This window comes from Epithele typhae, assembly GCF_022376455.1.
Source record: "Epithele typhae strain CBS 203.58 chromosome Unknown BXZ73scaffold_1, whole genome shotgun sequence".
Taxonomy (NCBI): domain Eukaryota; kingdom Fungi; phylum Basidiomycota; class Agaricomycetes; order Polyporales; family Epitheliaceae; genus Epithele; species Epithele typhae.
Genome location: NW_025954192.1, coordinates 1,573,793 through 1,588,842, shown reverse-complemented (window position 1 = coordinate 1,588,842; position 15,050 = coordinate 1,573,793). Strand labels below are relative to the sequence as shown.

Below are 15,050 nucleotides of genomic sequence, written 5' to 3'. Positions count from 1 at the left end.
ATCTCTACTCAGAGGACCGGGGTCCAGAAAATGAGTCGACAGATTCACGACGGATCGCGGGGATGTCGCTGATTCGTGAAGCCGTCAGAATCTCCGTCACGACAGGTAGGAGAGCAGCTTTCCTTAAGCCGTCCGAGCGGTCAAGGAGGGTGAAGGGCCAAGGCCGCCGCTGACAAGATCAACAGCCAGTGGACACATGAGCATGAGCATGAGAATCCCCTCCCACCTGCAGTTGTAGACGTTAATCATGAGAAGACGTTCGATGAGCCGAGGGTGGAAACAGATCCCCACGTTGTGCAGAGCGGTGAGCACGCGGCAGATCAACGTGGTCGAAGTTCAAGGGCGCTTTGCGGCGGAGGCGCCAGAAGCCGATGCCGGTTAAATCCCACCACGTCCGGGCTTCTACTTTTCGCAGCCCTCATGTCCCATGATACCCCATCCATGTAGTCGCCTCCCATGCCGAAAGCACGGAAACATAGGCGCAAGGTCCCGGTAACGGCACCTCCGCCCATCGGTCCTTCTCACTCCGCGGCGGCGGCTTCTGCCTCGGCCCGCCCACAAGTCACACGAGATACCATTCGTCGATTTCACGTTCTACTCAAACGCCAGACTCAGTTGAAGGCATTCGATCGGAAAGGAAGAGGAAACGCGCGTGCTTCAGCCACGGAGTTGGCAGATATAGAACGAGAAATCGAGGAGTTGGGTGGGCTTGCTGAGTATCAGCGCATGTCGACTATTGGTCAAGGCAAAGACCGCGGAGGCGGCAGCGAGAAGATCCTCATCCCTTGGTTGCGCGAAGTCGGGCTGTCAGATGACGTTCAGGGTGCGGGATCGCGAGCGCGGTATGTCGCCCTTCTGGATTCTCGTTTGCAATCTGCTGAATGCAGCCCAAAAAACCAGTCTTCTCGAAGTCGGTGCGCTCAAGCCCGACAACTATGCATCGTGTCAGGCGTGGTTGGACGTGACACCCATAGACCTCCACTCGCAGCATCCGGCTATCGAGGAGAAGGACTTCCTGCTGATGAACCCCGCGGAGCACCGAGAGAAGTGGGACGTTATCAGTCTCAGTCTCGTTCTGAATTTCGTACCCGACGCCAAAGACCGAGGTGCATTCAGTAGCTCCGGCCCGCGCAATCAATGACTCACACACACCTACAGGCACAATGCTCCGGTTAGCACACACGATATTGAGGCCCGAGGGTCTGCTCTTCGTTGCAGTGAGTGCATCTCCCAGATCCTCTACCGGATTATTCAACTCACCGCGCTCCGAAAAGCTCCCTCTGCCCTGCATCCTGAACTCGCGGTACATGACGGCTGAGCACTACAAGGGCTTGATGGAGACAATCGGGTTTGAAGAGATTCGGTCACGATGGAAAGAAGGGGGAAAGATGGCTTATTGGCTCTTCCGACGGACAGCACGGCCAGCATCCTTGTCTGAGCAACAGCATACACTGTACGACAAGAAGACAACGTTTCGGACTGGCAATAGGAACAATTTCGTCGTCTTGTTGTAACCCTCCCACGTGTGCCGGCCTCAAGTCTGCGTTTCGCATGCTATGCAGAGCGGGCGGGAAACTATAAAGCACTAAGCTAGACAGACTACCTACTTCTTGAGAAGCTCCATCGGTTGCTCCTTGTACTTCAGGAGCTCCTCTGACAACGCCTTCCATCGCCCATGTACCAATGGTTTGGGCATCCTCGCCAATGCCTCCGGGGACAAGTATCCTCTGTTCTCCCACTCGGTGTACCATACTATCGTCTCAATGGGTAAGGATGAAGGAATGCATAGATGAAACAAGGCGTACCGATGTCAGTTTTGCGAGTAGGCGCGGCTTCTAGCCGGTCCGTGCGCCCTTTCAGGTGGTCGCGCATGGCAAGATCATTATAGTACTTGCAGAAGACAGAGCCACCAAGCTTCTCGACAGCTTCAATGGCACTTTTTGATGCACGAGAAGGAACAATGTGAATGGGAGCCTTCAAAAACTCCGCACCCTTGAAGAGAAACTCAGAAAACGAACGTGGAAGCGCAATGCGAATAGGGTACGCACGTTGCCCAGCAGCTTTACTCCATCATGCACGTTGTGTACGCATCCACTGTGCAGCAAATCCCGCGCCGTAATGGGTTTCTCCGGAGTCGATGTCAATCGGCCCTGGTCTATCCAGTGCTGTATGCGGTCGAGATTTATAGGTGCGTACGTCCTCGCGTTCCTGCACGGGCGTTACACGCGGGCTTTTAGCAGCATAAAAATCACGCACTGATTTACGAATCCAACTTTAGGGAAACGCTTCAAGATGGTCGTCTGCCCACCCTCGAAGCCCTGTCTGGGCAGACTGTAACCCGAACGCGCCTTCTGACCCTTGTGACCACGTCCAGAGGTCTTACCAAGACCGGAACTGCGACCACGACCCAACCTTTTTTGCTAACAGAATGTCAAGGTGCAGACCGGACAGCAAGAGGCCAGCGACGTACTGTTGACTGGGAGCCAGGGCCAGGGGAGAGGTTGAATAGGCTCACGCGGCCCGAAGTGGCCTTGAAGCGCGCCGCAACACCAGACATCTCGATACCAAGTCCACCGTAAAAAGAGAAAGCAGGCGAGAGGTGAGGCGAGGCGAATGGCCCTGGCGCGGTTGTTGGTGTCAGTGAGCTGGACGGTGCAGCCATCGGGCGCCTGTGGGTTTCCGTGCTGTACGCAGTGGGCCACGTGCGCGTCGCATCTCGAGATCGGACGCGCGTGTGGCGGAGCTCGAGGTCCTGCCCGCACTTGCCTGGTCGCCTCTCTGCTCTGCCTCTACCCTTTGACACACGTACTCGATGACCACGCTGCGCCTTGCTCACTTCAACGATGTCTACCGCGTCCAGCCGTTCAAGTTGGAGCCTAAGTCGCCCGAGACGATCGACGTGACCCAATGGACGGCAATGCTCGACGGCGTGCGGGATAGCTGGCCGCAGCGTGAAGATGGAAAACGCGACGGGCTTGTCCTCTTTTCTGGGGACGTCTTCAGCCCGAGCGTCGAGAGCTCAGTGACGCGGGGCAGCCACATGGTCCCGGTCATGAACGTGATCGACCCCGATGTCTCGCTCACCGGTAAGCTGCGTGTTTGCGCGCATATAGACAGTGGAGGAAATCTCATTCTAGTGTATTGATGTAGGCAATCACGACTTTGATTTCGGTATGTCGCTGGTACAAGGGGAGCACTGCATCATATCAATGCGTGGTCGAGGAACTTCTAGGCTATCCCCACTTGTCGAAGCTGATCAAAGACACCCACTTCGTCAGTAGACCTTTTGGTTGATATGAGGCGATCCTGTGTGATACTAAGATTCATGGAAGCCCTGGATTCTCAGTAACATCATCGATTCGGAGACGGGCAATACCCCAGAGGCCCTCCGGGAGTTCTGTGTCTTCGAGCGAGCAGATGTGCGCATAGGTGTGATTGGACTCGTCGAAAAGTAACTTTCACAAGGAGGTGAATCTATGTTTTCGCAGTCTAACATAATCTTCTCTCGCAGAGAATGGATCGGAACCGTGTCCTCATGGCCTTCCAGCTTCGAGTACAGAGACATGGCCGAGGTCGCTCTGGCACTCTCTGAGAAGCTGCGTGACCCATCAGGGGCACACAAGTGCGACATCATCATTGCCTTGACTCATGCACGGTTAGTTTTTCGTTCAGTCTACTGTATAGACACCGTTGACTGGCGTCCTGTCGATAGGGTGCCCAACGTAAGCATCAGTAGGGTGCCTCAGGGATTGGTTTGCTGACACATAACAGGATGTAGCATTGGCTAAGGAAGTCAATGCATTATCCCCTGCAGGTCAGAAAGACACGCCGATCGATAATCTGCACGGGGTGGACATTATCTTTGGTGGACACGACCACCTCTACTTCATCTCGAAGGGAGTTACGTTGTGGGAAGGGTATGACCTTCAGCAAGATATTCTGGGTGCGGAAGAAGACAAGGGCGATATCCTGGTAGTGAAAAGCGGGACGGACTTCCGAGACCTCAGCGAGATCACTCTGGAGCTTTCAGATACGCCCGAAGGGAGCATTCGGAGGAAGATCATCCACGGGATACGAGGTTCGTAAAAAGCGCAGCTCTCCAGTGCTATTCCCACTGACTCGTTCCTATCGAAAACTTAGGGAAGTATCATACTACAAAACCTAACTCCACAAAGAGCGATCGCGTCGTTAGGCTTCTAGAAGACCTCCTCTCGTCCGTGAGCTCCGCTATGAAGAAACCTGTTGGCAATACTGAAGTGGAGTTGGATCTCCGGTCGTCTTTGATACGCGTTCAAGAGGTCAGAGGACGGATTTTCGCAAAGTTGCTACAACCCATGTGCTTACCGCATTCATCAACTGACAGACCGCGGGAGCCAACTGGTTCGCGGACGTGCTTAGGCATTCGTATGACGACGCTCTGGTTGCACAGACAGGCGAAGGCTCTGATGGGGTGTTTATATGCGCCGGTACTTTGCGAGGGGACTCCGTCTACGGCCCTGGTGAGTGTGCAATGGTTTTGTCTACTCGCCCAAGAGGTAAGCTAACATCTGGGTCAGGACCCATCACCCTGGGTGATATCCTCGAGATTCTCCCTTTCGAAGACCCACTCGTAGTGCAAGAAATGGATGGAGAGACTATCTGGGCAGCTCTTGAGGCTTCGCTAGAGACATGGCCTGCTCAAGAAGGGTTTGTGGCTCTCTTCTGGATGTAACCAATACAACTGCCTGATATCTCTGTCCTTACAGCCGCTTCCCGGTAATTTCCGGTTTCCGTGTCTCATGGGACTCCCGGAAGCCCAAAGGCCAGCGGGTATTGGGAGTTTGGCTCCTCCAAGAGCAGTCAGATGGCAAGAGTACACCGAGTACACCTAGCGGCGCAGCCTCGCCTCTCCGATCGAACTCTGCGTCTTCATCCATGACAAGTCTATTGCAGTCCGGGAATAGCCCGGCATCTCAGTCCAATCCCCAGCTTGTCGACGGGGAGCCGATCAAACGGGTCAAAGGGGGGAGGATGTACAAGATCGTCACTCGCGAGTACATGGCTCAGGGTCACGACGGTTTCCTTCCGCTGAAGGGATGCAAGTACCTTGTCGACGACGAGAGCGGGCAGATGATGAGCGCCATCGTCCGCAAGTACCTCCTTGGTGGGCCTTCTGCTTCTGCACCTTAACTCGTCCTCCGTCCACGACTGACTCGCGCACAGGCGCCCGCTTCGTCAACCGCCTCGCGCGCATGGCGTCCACGAACCCCGTCCAGCTCCTCCACCCAGACACCTCCGCGATAGTCCAGCGCGAGAAGGCGCGGCAGTCGCGCCCGACGCGCCGCTCGCGCTCCAAGTCCAAGGACCGCGGCCTCGCGTCCGCCGTGCGCTCCAAGAGCCCGCTCGGCTCCGGGCACGCTGGCCGCACGACGCCGACACCGGCGACAGCGACGACGCCGCGGTCAATGAGCCCCGGGCGCGCGATCGGGGATATGTGGCGGCGGGTCGCGGGCATGGCGCTGCGTTGGTCCCGCGGGCACTACCGCGACCACTTCCGGGTGACAGGCAGGGAGCACATGAGCGATGTGGACTGCTTTGACGGCGCGCGGATGCGCAGGGGGAGGGCGGAGGGCGAGCAGAAGCCGAAGGAGGACGAGGAGCTGAACGGGGCTGATGAGGACTTGTTGGTGATTCATCCCGTTGTGGATGGTCGTCTCAAAGATGAAGGCAGGAAGTAAAGGACATCAATGTGTATAATTTGAACAGCTTGTAGCAAGTACTCCGCGGTGAAATTGGATGTGTAAGTTAGACTTCACGGGGAATATGTGGACAGTGAGCGAAGATGATATTACGAAAGTCCTATGCACATGTTATGTATGTACAGCTTCTCATCCAGCGACCAACAGGATAAGAGGTTATGAGAAAGTTTCCATGCGGTCAGTGCTCCTCAACGGCGCGGTGATTTCTGGAACGCGAGCAGCAGGGGGAGGGTCGCCAGTAACAGTACGGGTGTGATGTGCGATGAGTCCAACTGCCGAGCCTATACCAGCCCCGCCGAGAATCACTACCACCGGGCATTTGAGTGAGCATGCATGGGAGGTTGACAAGAGTAACTCACAATTGAGACTAGTTGCCCTCTTCCAGAAAAGAGCGGGTGTGAGGACGGCAAATAGAATTCCTCCAATTGTGGAGTGGTCATCCGCGCGTAGTGAAGCGGTCTAGAACGTATGGGCATGACTTCCTGACGAGATACAGGCAGGAACTCACATCATATGCCGCGCGGAACCTCCTCATCCTCACTTTCTCCGGATTCGAGTATGCCGTGCGTGCATACTCAAAAGCACCACCTCCCACAATGCCTGCAAACACACGTATTCAGCGCGCAAGACACGCCGAATCTACAAGCTCTTACCGGCTGATCCACCTAACCACGTCGCGCGCAGAAGACGGTTCACCGACAAATGTGATCGACCATAACGCGAGATTGCTATCACCGTGTACACAGGAGGGGTGAGGAACGAGAGCAACTGGTAACCCTTCGTCATTCCCCTGCGAACAAAGTACTCAACATCCGCATTATGAGCGTCATGAGAGGTGACAGCGGGGATGACTTGGGCCATATCGCCGAAGCGCGTCAGAGTGGTGGAGGTGGACGAAGGGGAGCCAACTTGTCGAGCTGCAGCTGTGACCAGGATGGCACGCGTAGACGCCGCGTTCACGCGCCAGGCTTGCGCTCCCTTCCTTCCATCCACGACTACCACTGCTTTCCTCCGCCTCTCGCTCATTTCGCCATCCCATGTCCGTAGAGTTCACCGACGCGTCTCTGGCTCAAGTGCGCGACACCATTGCGCGCTTCCAAACCCCATCCCGACCTCCTACTCTGCTCGCCCTTCTCGCCGCACCACTCGGAGCAATCGGCCTCTTGCCTCCGCGGTTTCGACAACACAACACCTCACCAATCGCGACAGGCAACTTCAACGTCCCACGGCATATCTCAGTACTGCAACGCGCGCTCCTGGAGCATGTCATCCGACGTGGGAGCCCGAACTCACGAAGAACCACTCCTACGAGCTCGTCGAGCAATTCTTCTGCCCCGACCTCATGTCCTTCGCGAATCCCGCCGCGGGGCACATTGCTTTGTACGCATACTCTACTATCCTGTCCACCCCTCTCAATGATTACTCTGTTCGTCTCCTCGCCAAGTTGTGCAAGTCGTACCCCATCGACGTGCTTCATGGCATTGCGTATCCAGACATCGGAGGGCCTGCGCCTGCAGGCAGACACTCTGTAACATGGGAGGATTGCGTACGGAACGCGATCGCTGTTCCTGCCAAGGTTGCGAATTACATGGGCGATCGGGGTGACTGTCCACCGGAGCTCGAGCACGGACAGTACTTCAACGACATGAGTGTACGAACAGAGCGAATCATCTTGGGGGCGCATCAAAGCCGTCTACGGGTAGGCCTTGACGCCACTTTGAGAATTGATGTACTGACTTCAACCAGACAGGATATCTTCTGTAGCCTACCTGCTGGTGAAGTTGACAAATGTCGGCGTCTTCCCCGCCGCACCACCAACATCTCCTGCCCAGCCTTCATTCTTCCATGTGGTGCTTCCTGCTATCCGTCGGCACATAGGCGAGGGAATAAGGAATATTCAACCTGCTGGACCACTGTTCTTTCAGCCTGCCGTCAGCACAAGCCTTGAGAGCTATTCTTACCTCTCTGCTGGCCGCTCTGGCCCTATCACGGACACCCTTGACGCTAATCCTAAGACTAGAGCACTTGTCACACGAGAAGCGAAGATTTTGCTCAATGTCTTCGGACCCCTCAGTGCAGACAACGGCGAACTGCTCGACTGCTTTACCGCTGTAGTGCTGGGACGGAGCTGGGCGAAGGGTCAGCGCGGATATTCGCATGCTATGCTGCGGGTGCGGAGAAAGGGGGGCGCATGAGAGAAGGTGCAACTCTCTGCATATCGGACCTCTTAACATCAGGCTGACCTGTTCTGCAGGTCTGGAAGCCTTTCTCGAGAGGGTCGTGGCAAGATGGACTGACGTTGACCACGTCCGACATTCACTTCTGTCAGAACAGCGTTGTACGCTTGTTTCCTTGGTTTCTTCGCGATGTAATGTCTGACGGAAATCATGACAGATCTCACAGCATTGTTGATCCTGACCGTTTCGTCCTTCCCTCCGCTTTCTCCCGCCCACAAGCTCGCACTCTCGGCCCCGTTCATTCAGGTCATCTCAACATACATATCACACGTGGATCCATCCATTCGACGTTGTGGCATGCTTGTCGCAGAAGAGATCGCACGTGCAGCAGGAAAGTCGTTGGACTTCGGGAGCTGGGATGGCGACGATCAGAACCGCGCATGGTGCAGGCAGTTGCGGACGCTCGCGAAGGAGTGCGACACCGACACAGAGGAGGTCATTGACAACGAGAGTACAGAGCAAGGGCTCGTTTTGGAAGACATCATCGACGTCCTCCCTCCCCTCCCAGGATCAGTGTCGAGCTGCCGCCTTCTGGGTACGACTCGGACGACTCTCTTACCGGTTACGCATCTCCCGACTCGTCACGCTCGGCGTCTCCGACACCGTCTGAGCTTGAAGAGATTGAGAAGGATCCCACATTGCGCGTCGGGCGAAGAAGACCCCGCGACCCGTGTACCTTGCGCAGCTCGGGGAATTGATAAGGCCAACGAATGGGCTGCAAAGCGGCGAGGAACAAGAAACGGCGAACAAGGTCGAAGTTGCTTTGGATGTCGCGGATGGCTCATCAGACGGAAGAGCGGCTACGGTACAGAACTTGGTAAGTGTGCGTCTGGGGGCAGCTTGACCATGCAAGTATTGACTGATTTTGCAGAGGAGAACACCGTGAACCTGGCGTACGCCTTCGTTGGGCTTCAAGATAACTACGACCTGGAAGATTTTGCACAGAAACGACAGGCTGCTCTCAATGCGCTCGTTGCATGCTCACCCAGGAAGGCCGCTCCGTCAGTTCTTCGTCATGTTCTTTGTTATAATTTGTTTATCTGTTCGATTCAGTGCCATTATCGAACAGTTCTTCACCACTCAATACTCAACCGACCAACGTTTCACCATGCTGAACGCGCTTGTCCTCGGCGCCCAGGAATTAGCTGGCCTCCCTGTACCCGAATACCTCGGCCGAAAAGCCCTCCCTCAGGAGAAGACATTGTTCCCGAGCAAGCGGCTTCCAACCGGTCTTCACAACAAATACGTCACTACAGGCGATCAGCTCAGCACACACGACCCGGTGCAGCTCTTGCTCGCGAACGCGACGCGCCTCGCAATAGACAAGGACAGAGAAGCCGCCGCGGACTCCATGCCTGCCCTCGCGCGCGACCGCGCGCTCCGCATCCCATCGTCAAGCAAAAAGATATCCGAGATCTCCCCAACCACGCCCGCCGCCGTCCTCCGCGCACAGCTTGCTCTACCCGCCGCACACCCGAAGCGGACGACGTTCACGGCCGTCGCGGCCGAGCACTTCCTCGGCCCGCTCGTCCACCGCTTCTGGCGCTTCCTACGCAACGAGCAGACGCGCGAGGCGCGCACCACGCACCAGCCCGAGCTCCACCGGTACCGTGCCGCGGGCTCGAACCTCATCCTCTCCGCGCCCGTGCTCGCGCGCCTTCTCGAGGCGGTGGGCGTGCTCGTCCACCTCTCGCGGCACGCGCGCGAGTGGCTGGCGGTGCTCGCCCCGGGGGCGCTCGAGCTCGCGCTCGCGCTCGGCACGCGCCCCGTGTCGCGCGGGGAGGGCGCCACGGAAGTCGCGGAGGATGGCCCTGCGGGCGTCAAGGAGGCCGCGGTGCTCACGGCGGCGCTGGAGCTCGCGGTGGTCGTGCTCGACGGCTGCATCGAGGTCGACGGGGCACGGTCGCTCGGGCTCGAGCACACGACGCTGCTGCTGGGCACGGGGGAGTGGGCGGCGAAGGTGATGGAGAGCCTGGAGGACGGGATGAAGGTGCCGGGGGGCGGGGGCGCGCAGGAGGTTCGGCTGCGACGCGCCGCCGCGGGGGTCGTGATCAAGGTGGACGAGGCCACGACGAAGTGGAGACGGTCTATGGTAGACCTGAGTTAGTGGTTGATACGGAAGAGCGCAACGAAGGGGTTTGTCCACCGTCAGTCAAGTTTTCTCTCTTTGAAATGGGATATCGAGTCATTTCTCCAGGTCCGCGTTCTAGTCATGCCGCGCCCGGACTTGCTTTGGTATTTTTCGCAAACGGCGAAAAGCCCAAGCATGCAAGGGCTGCGGATGAAATGCTCAGTGGGTGGCATCGGACATTATCTTGGCCGATGCATGGATTCGCCACGAAATGACGCATCCCAGGCTTATGAGCTATCGGCTGATGCATTCAGCAGCGTTTATTTCGCAGTGATGGCCCTGCGCTCAGACAGAAAGTCTGAGACCAAATCTGTTGGAGATGCCGAACGCTTCGCCGGCCGACCGCGGCAGCGCCTTTGCCCCAGGGTTCGCGCTCCCAGCGTCTTCCCGCCAGGCGTGCATTTATATCTCCTCCTACTGCAAATGCCCCGGTCGTGGGTGTGTAAGCAGAGGCGCAGAGCCCATAACTGCCTCCAAGCCTCCCTCTTCAGCACCACTTGACGCAGCCTTGCTCACCACCATCCCCAGGCTCTGACAACCCACAGCTTTCAAAAAAAATGACCACCTCGGTCCCGCTCTCGCAACAAACTACGATCCACGCGCCGGACGAATGCCTGATAGACGCCATATACGACCATGACGTCGAGGCCCGGATGGCAACCGGCTCGTCGAAGCCCAGTAAAAGCGTCGCCGGGCCTCCTTTAAAGTCCACCGTTGCCAGGAAATATCCAGGGGGGGAACCCTCGAGGACCCATACGTTGTCGACTGGGACATCGCTGATCCCGAAAACCCGTACAACTGGGAGCGCCCACGGAAATGGACGGTCACCGCCCAGGTGAGCTCTCCATTTCCTACGCTGAAATGACAACACCCGAACCCGCCGCCCTCTCGCCCGACAGCTTGCCACCTCTACATTCACCGTCTCCTTCTGCAGCAGCTGCTACACAGGTGGCCTCGAGCTTATGCGAGCGGACTTACACATGTCCGAGATCGTCGCGCTCCTCGGCGTGTCGCTCTACGTCCTCGGCTTCGGGCTCGGACCTCTCGTCTTCGCCCCGCTCGGCGAAATGTACGGACGCGTGAGTGGGTTTCGTTGGTACCAAACTCGTTACCTTCAGCTGAAATGCTTTCGCAGCGGATTGTATTTATCGTCACTGGCACGGTCTTCATGTTCTTCCACCTCGGCGGCGCGCTTGGCCACAATGCGGCAACGATCCTTGCCACACGACTTCTAGCGGGTATTTTTGGCTCAGCGCGTAAGTCCATTCACTTTTCTTTTTGCGGACAAGGATATAACCCTTAGAGCGACACGCAGCGCTAACCAACGCGGGCGGCGCAGTAAGCGACATCTGGATCCCGAGGGAACGCGGCTTTGCGGCCTCGCTTTACGGCACGGCGCCATGGATGGGCCCAGGTCAGCCTCTCCTTGCCGTATCGGTCACAGGTCTTTCACACGCGAAGTGTAGTGCTCGGGCCCATCGTCGGCGGTTATGTGTCGCAGACTCGCCTGGGGTGGAGGTTCCCATTCTGGATCATGTTCATCATGGCCGGGCTCACCGCGCTGGCGTACATCTCCTTCACGCCGGAAACTGTGCGTTCTCACATGCACACAGTCCGAGTGTTCAACTGATCAGGTGTCCGACATATAGTTGGCACCCGTCCTTCTTCGCTGGAGGGCGCAAAATTTCACCAAGGCCAGTGGGGGAAAGACGGTATACGTGTCCAAACAGGACATGAACCGTTCTCAGTCCTTAGTTCACATCCTCAAACGCGATATGGGTCGTCCGTTCTGTACGTTATCCCTTGTGTACGTCATGCGAAGAGGTTCGAGCTGACCCGTGGGGACTTAGATTTCCTGGTGACGGAACCCATAGTGTTCCTCATGGCACTCTACATTTCCATAACGTACGCGACGCTGTATGCGTTCTTCGCCGCGTACCCTATTGTCTTCCAACGCCATCGGGGTTTCTCCGAAGGAGAAGGTGGGCTGGCCTTCCTTGGCATCGGGTTGGGCAACATTCTCGGCCTATGTCTCTCGCCGGTCCAGAACAGACTGTACTGGAGGGCTATGGACCGGAACGATGGCAAGCCCGTCCCAGAAGGGTGCGTGTTGCGAATCTAACTGCCATGGCTTTTGACCAAAGCACACACCCTGGGGTCCCAGGCGATTGTACCTAGTCATGTTGGGAGGAGTGTTGCTGCCCGTCAGCCTCTTCTGGTTTGCATGGCGAGTTTTCTATCCATTCCTCAGCGGCCGTATTCTAACCGGTATACTACAGGACTAGTGACCCGCCCGTACCATGGATAGTCCCCGTTCTGTCTGGCGTCCCCTTTGGACTCTCCTGCGCCGTGATAATGCAGGGCTTGGCGCAATACCTCATGGACGCGTACTCGATATACTGCGCGAGCGCGATCGCTTCGACTGTAGTGGCCCGATCGACCATCGCGGCGATCTTTCCGCTCATCAGCCCCGCGCTGTACGGGAGCCTCGGGGATGCGTGGGCGTGCAGTGTGTTCGCCTTTTTAGCACTGCGTGCATTCCGATCCCTTTCTTATTCTACGTGAGTGTCTTGCTTGACGGCGAGGATGAATGATGATGCTGACAGGATGAACGCAGAGATACGGGGGCTGGATCCGGAGCAAGTCGAGATACGCATTGCACGACGACACCATCATCCGGCCCGAAAATGATATACTCCCATCACAGCCATCGGAAGTGGAGGAGAAGGCCGTCGAAGTTAAGGAAATGAAGGCATAGATTTTACGAGGACTTTCGGAACACCACCACGATATAGATTTTGTGCCAATAGACTGTTTTGCTTTACTACACACGGGGTTGCTCGGTTTTGACGCCATAATGATAATGGAGTACATCCCGGTGTGGTTAGTGGACCAAGTCTGAGCACAAGCCTGAGGCAGATTCTGGCCAGCTGAGTCAGCGACTCGATCACGGCTGACCGCGTCCAGCGCCCGACGCGTCCCAAGCGCCCGCGGACGCGCCAGAACGGCGGCAAGTTGAACACCAAGCGACGCCCGTCTACGCTCTCCCTCGTTCTCTGCACGACTCCCCCAGTGCTCTGTGCACCCTGGCGCACCCAGCCTCTCATTCTCTCCTTACGACCGGATCCGACTCCGCCTAGCCATGGCAGCCACCCTCACTTTCGTAGCCCCCGCTCCTTTCGCCGACCCCCTCGCCCCTCCACCCTCACAAGACTTCCAGAACGCCCCATCTAATGGCGTGCCCAACGTCTTCGTTATCCCTCCAGAAGAGGAGCACCAGTACAACCCGCCTTTCCTCTTCTTCGACGCCACCGAGGCCCGTCGCACCTCCCTCAGCACCCTCCCCGACCCCGACGCACTCCACGCCCAGCTCGGGCTCTTCCAGCAGACCGACAACCGCTCGCCCTCCTTCGGCCGCGGTCGCGGCAAGGGCCTCAACTTCTCCTTCCTCAACGGCTCGCAGGACACGGTCGTCATGCCCCGCCGCGCGCCGAGCCTCGTCAAGCTCGCGGACATGCACATGGACGTCGACGAGGAGGCGCTCGAGGCCGAGGACGGCCTCCCGGACATCCGCTCCCGCAGGCGCGGTGGGGTACGGAGGCGGGCGGTATGACGACGCGGAGATTGTGGAGGTCGTGCGTGTACCCAAGGGTGCTGTGGGCGGGACGGGGAAGATGAAGAAGTCGATCACTTTCCGCGCGCGGGCGTCCCAGGCGCTCCGCTCTATCAAGCTGAACGTCGGCGGCGGAAAGGCGGCGGCGCGCAGGGAGACCGTCAGCGAGCAGGTTTCGCCATCAGCAGCGTCGCCGACGATCCAGGCCACCACTCTGCCGCTGCGGGGGACGTTTGAGGATGTGGCGCGGTCACCCGCGGAGCCGGCTTCGAGTACCAAGTCACCGACCATCTCGCGGAGACGGTCTGTCACGCTCTCGCAGCTGTTTACGAGCTTCAAGGAGAACCAAGGGGCGCGCCCCGAGACACCGTCGGACGACCCCATGTCGCCCACTTCGCCCACCCTCGTCAACTCCGAATCGAGCTCTATCCGCCCAGTGTCTCCCACCGAGTCTCTTGCATCAAACGCGCGATGCCTACACACATCCCCGTCTTTCGAAGACTATGACAGGACACCGACGAGGCCGTCGACCCTCGGGGCCCGCTCATTGAACGTTTTGAATGTGGATGAATCCGCGAAGCCGACACTGTCCAAGCGCAAGTCTTTCCGCCGTCGCCTCTCGGTCCTCGAGCTCCAAAAGCTGTTCAGGTCGAGCGGCTCGAATCCGAATGTGGTACGCACTCGCCCCGCTTGTGCAGGGTTAACCACTCAACTAAATCCTTCTCCAGGCGCCCCCGCAGGATGGTGCTGATGACGTATTCTCGCCCTCTCGGCCACGCTCAAGATCAGTGGATATACTCTCAACCTCCTCAACACGGTCTACCTCTTTAAGCATGGGCGAGCTAGCGTCCCGTCCTTTGAACGCGTCGCGTGTCAACAGTCCGGCGGCTGACGAACCTGAGGACGACGACGACGACGACCTCGAAATGCGGCTCGACTCGCTGCATTTCGACTCATTGCATTTCGACCCGGAGGAAATTATGAGCTCAGTCTGAACACCTCCACGTCACGTCTCCCGCTGCTCACATCCCATCCTTCGCCGCCACATACGCTCACGTCCACATATACGACTCATCATCTGCCCTCTTCTCCATTTGCATCGTACCGCACCTACCCATGTCATATCACCATAACATTTATACACACTCTAGCCCGCGCCTGTTCCCGACTGTCCCATGTTCGTTCATGCTTTCCCTTGCATATCGTTGATCGTTGTTTTCGTGTCTCATGTCCCTCCCGTACCCGCTCTCATGCTCTCCCCGCCCGGCTGCGCCGCCCGCATACCACACACCTTTGACTCCCTCGCCGGCCGCTCGCTCCCAAGCCCAGTT

General features: G+C 57.6%; 6 protein-coding genes across 6 annotated transcripts; 5 read left to right on the top strand and 1 right to left on the bottom strand.

Annotated features, from left to right (window-relative positions):
- Positions 1–456: 456 nt before the first annotated feature.
- On the top strand, positions 457–1,514 carry BXZ73DRAFT_37650 (nucleolus protein; the record flags this gene model as incomplete). The annotated part of the gene is made up of 4 exons (XM_048018056.1): positions 457–842; positions 901–1,106; positions 1,159–1,217; positions 1,275–1,514. The coding sequence occupies 4 exons, from the start codon at positions 457–459 to the stop codon at positions 1,512–1,514; spliced, it is 891 nt and encodes a 296-aa protein (XP_047884051.1).
- An 89-nt stretch (positions 1,515–1,603) lies between these two features.
- BXZ73DRAFT_37159 (ribosomal protein L15) lies at positions 1,604–2,557 on the bottom strand (the record flags this gene model as incomplete). Its single annotated transcript, XM_048017950.1, has 5 exons — positions 1,604–1,752; positions 1,806–1,992; positions 2,049–2,208; positions 2,257–2,420; positions 2,471–2,557. 5 exons carry the CDS (start codon positions 2,555–2,557, stop codon positions 1,604–1,606), a joined length of 747 nt encoding a protein of 248 aa, XP_047884050.1.
- Positions 2,558–2,812: 255 nt separating this feature from the next.
- Positions 2,813–5,717, top strand: BXZ73DRAFT_95826 (Metallo-dependent phosphatase; the record flags this gene model as incomplete). Its single annotated transcript, XM_048026906.1, has 12 exons — positions 2,813–3,086; positions 3,151–3,171; positions 3,233–3,273; positions 3,333–3,451; positions 3,512–3,655; positions 3,713–3,722; positions 3,772–4,078; positions 4,141–4,298; positions 4,364–4,499; positions 4,557–4,686; positions 4,746–5,143; positions 5,203–5,717. The coding sequence occupies 12 exons, from the start codon at positions 2,813–2,815 to the stop codon at positions 5,715–5,717; spliced, it is 2,253 nt and encodes a 750-aa protein (XP_047884049.1).
- A 1,058-nt stretch (positions 5,718–6,775) lies between these two features.
- On the top strand, positions 6,776–10,082 carry BXZ73DRAFT_86467 (uncharacterized protein; the record flags this gene model as incomplete). Its single annotated transcript, XM_048024216.1, has 11 exons — positions 6,776–6,976; positions 7,021–7,429; positions 7,485–7,811; positions 7,877–7,939; positions 7,993–8,076; positions 8,133–8,388; positions 8,454–8,645; positions 8,678–8,744; positions 8,771–8,792; positions 8,847–8,976; positions 9,029–10,082. The coding sequence occupies 11 exons, from the start codon at positions 6,776–6,778 to the stop codon at positions 10,080–10,082; spliced, it is 2,805 nt and encodes a 934-aa protein (XP_047884048.1).
- A 1,091-nt stretch (positions 10,083–11,173) lies between these two features.
- Positions 11,174–12,864, top strand: BXZ73DRAFT_86476 (major facilitator superfamily domain-containing protein; the record flags this gene model as incomplete). The annotated part of the gene is made up of 10 exons (XM_048024218.1): positions 11,174–11,185; positions 11,242–11,362; positions 11,422–11,520; positions 11,573–11,697; positions 11,756–11,897; positions 11,957–12,209; positions 12,271–12,333; positions 12,386–12,604; positions 12,634–12,667; positions 12,724–12,864. 10 exons carry the CDS (start codon positions 11,174–11,176, stop codon positions 12,862–12,864), a joined length of 1,209 nt encoding a protein of 402 aa, XP_047884047.1.
- Positions 12,865–13,248: 384 nt separating this feature from the next.
- BXZ73DRAFT_73106 (uncharacterized protein) lies at positions 13,249–14,714 on the top strand (the record flags this gene model as incomplete). Its single annotated transcript, XM_048021834.1, has 3 exons — positions 13,249–13,698; positions 13,757–14,392; positions 14,448–14,714. 3 exons carry the CDS (start codon positions 13,249–13,251, stop codon positions 14,712–14,714), a joined length of 1,353 nt encoding a protein of 450 aa, XP_047884046.1.
- Between the last annotated feature and the right edge of the window lie 336 nt (positions 14,715–15,050).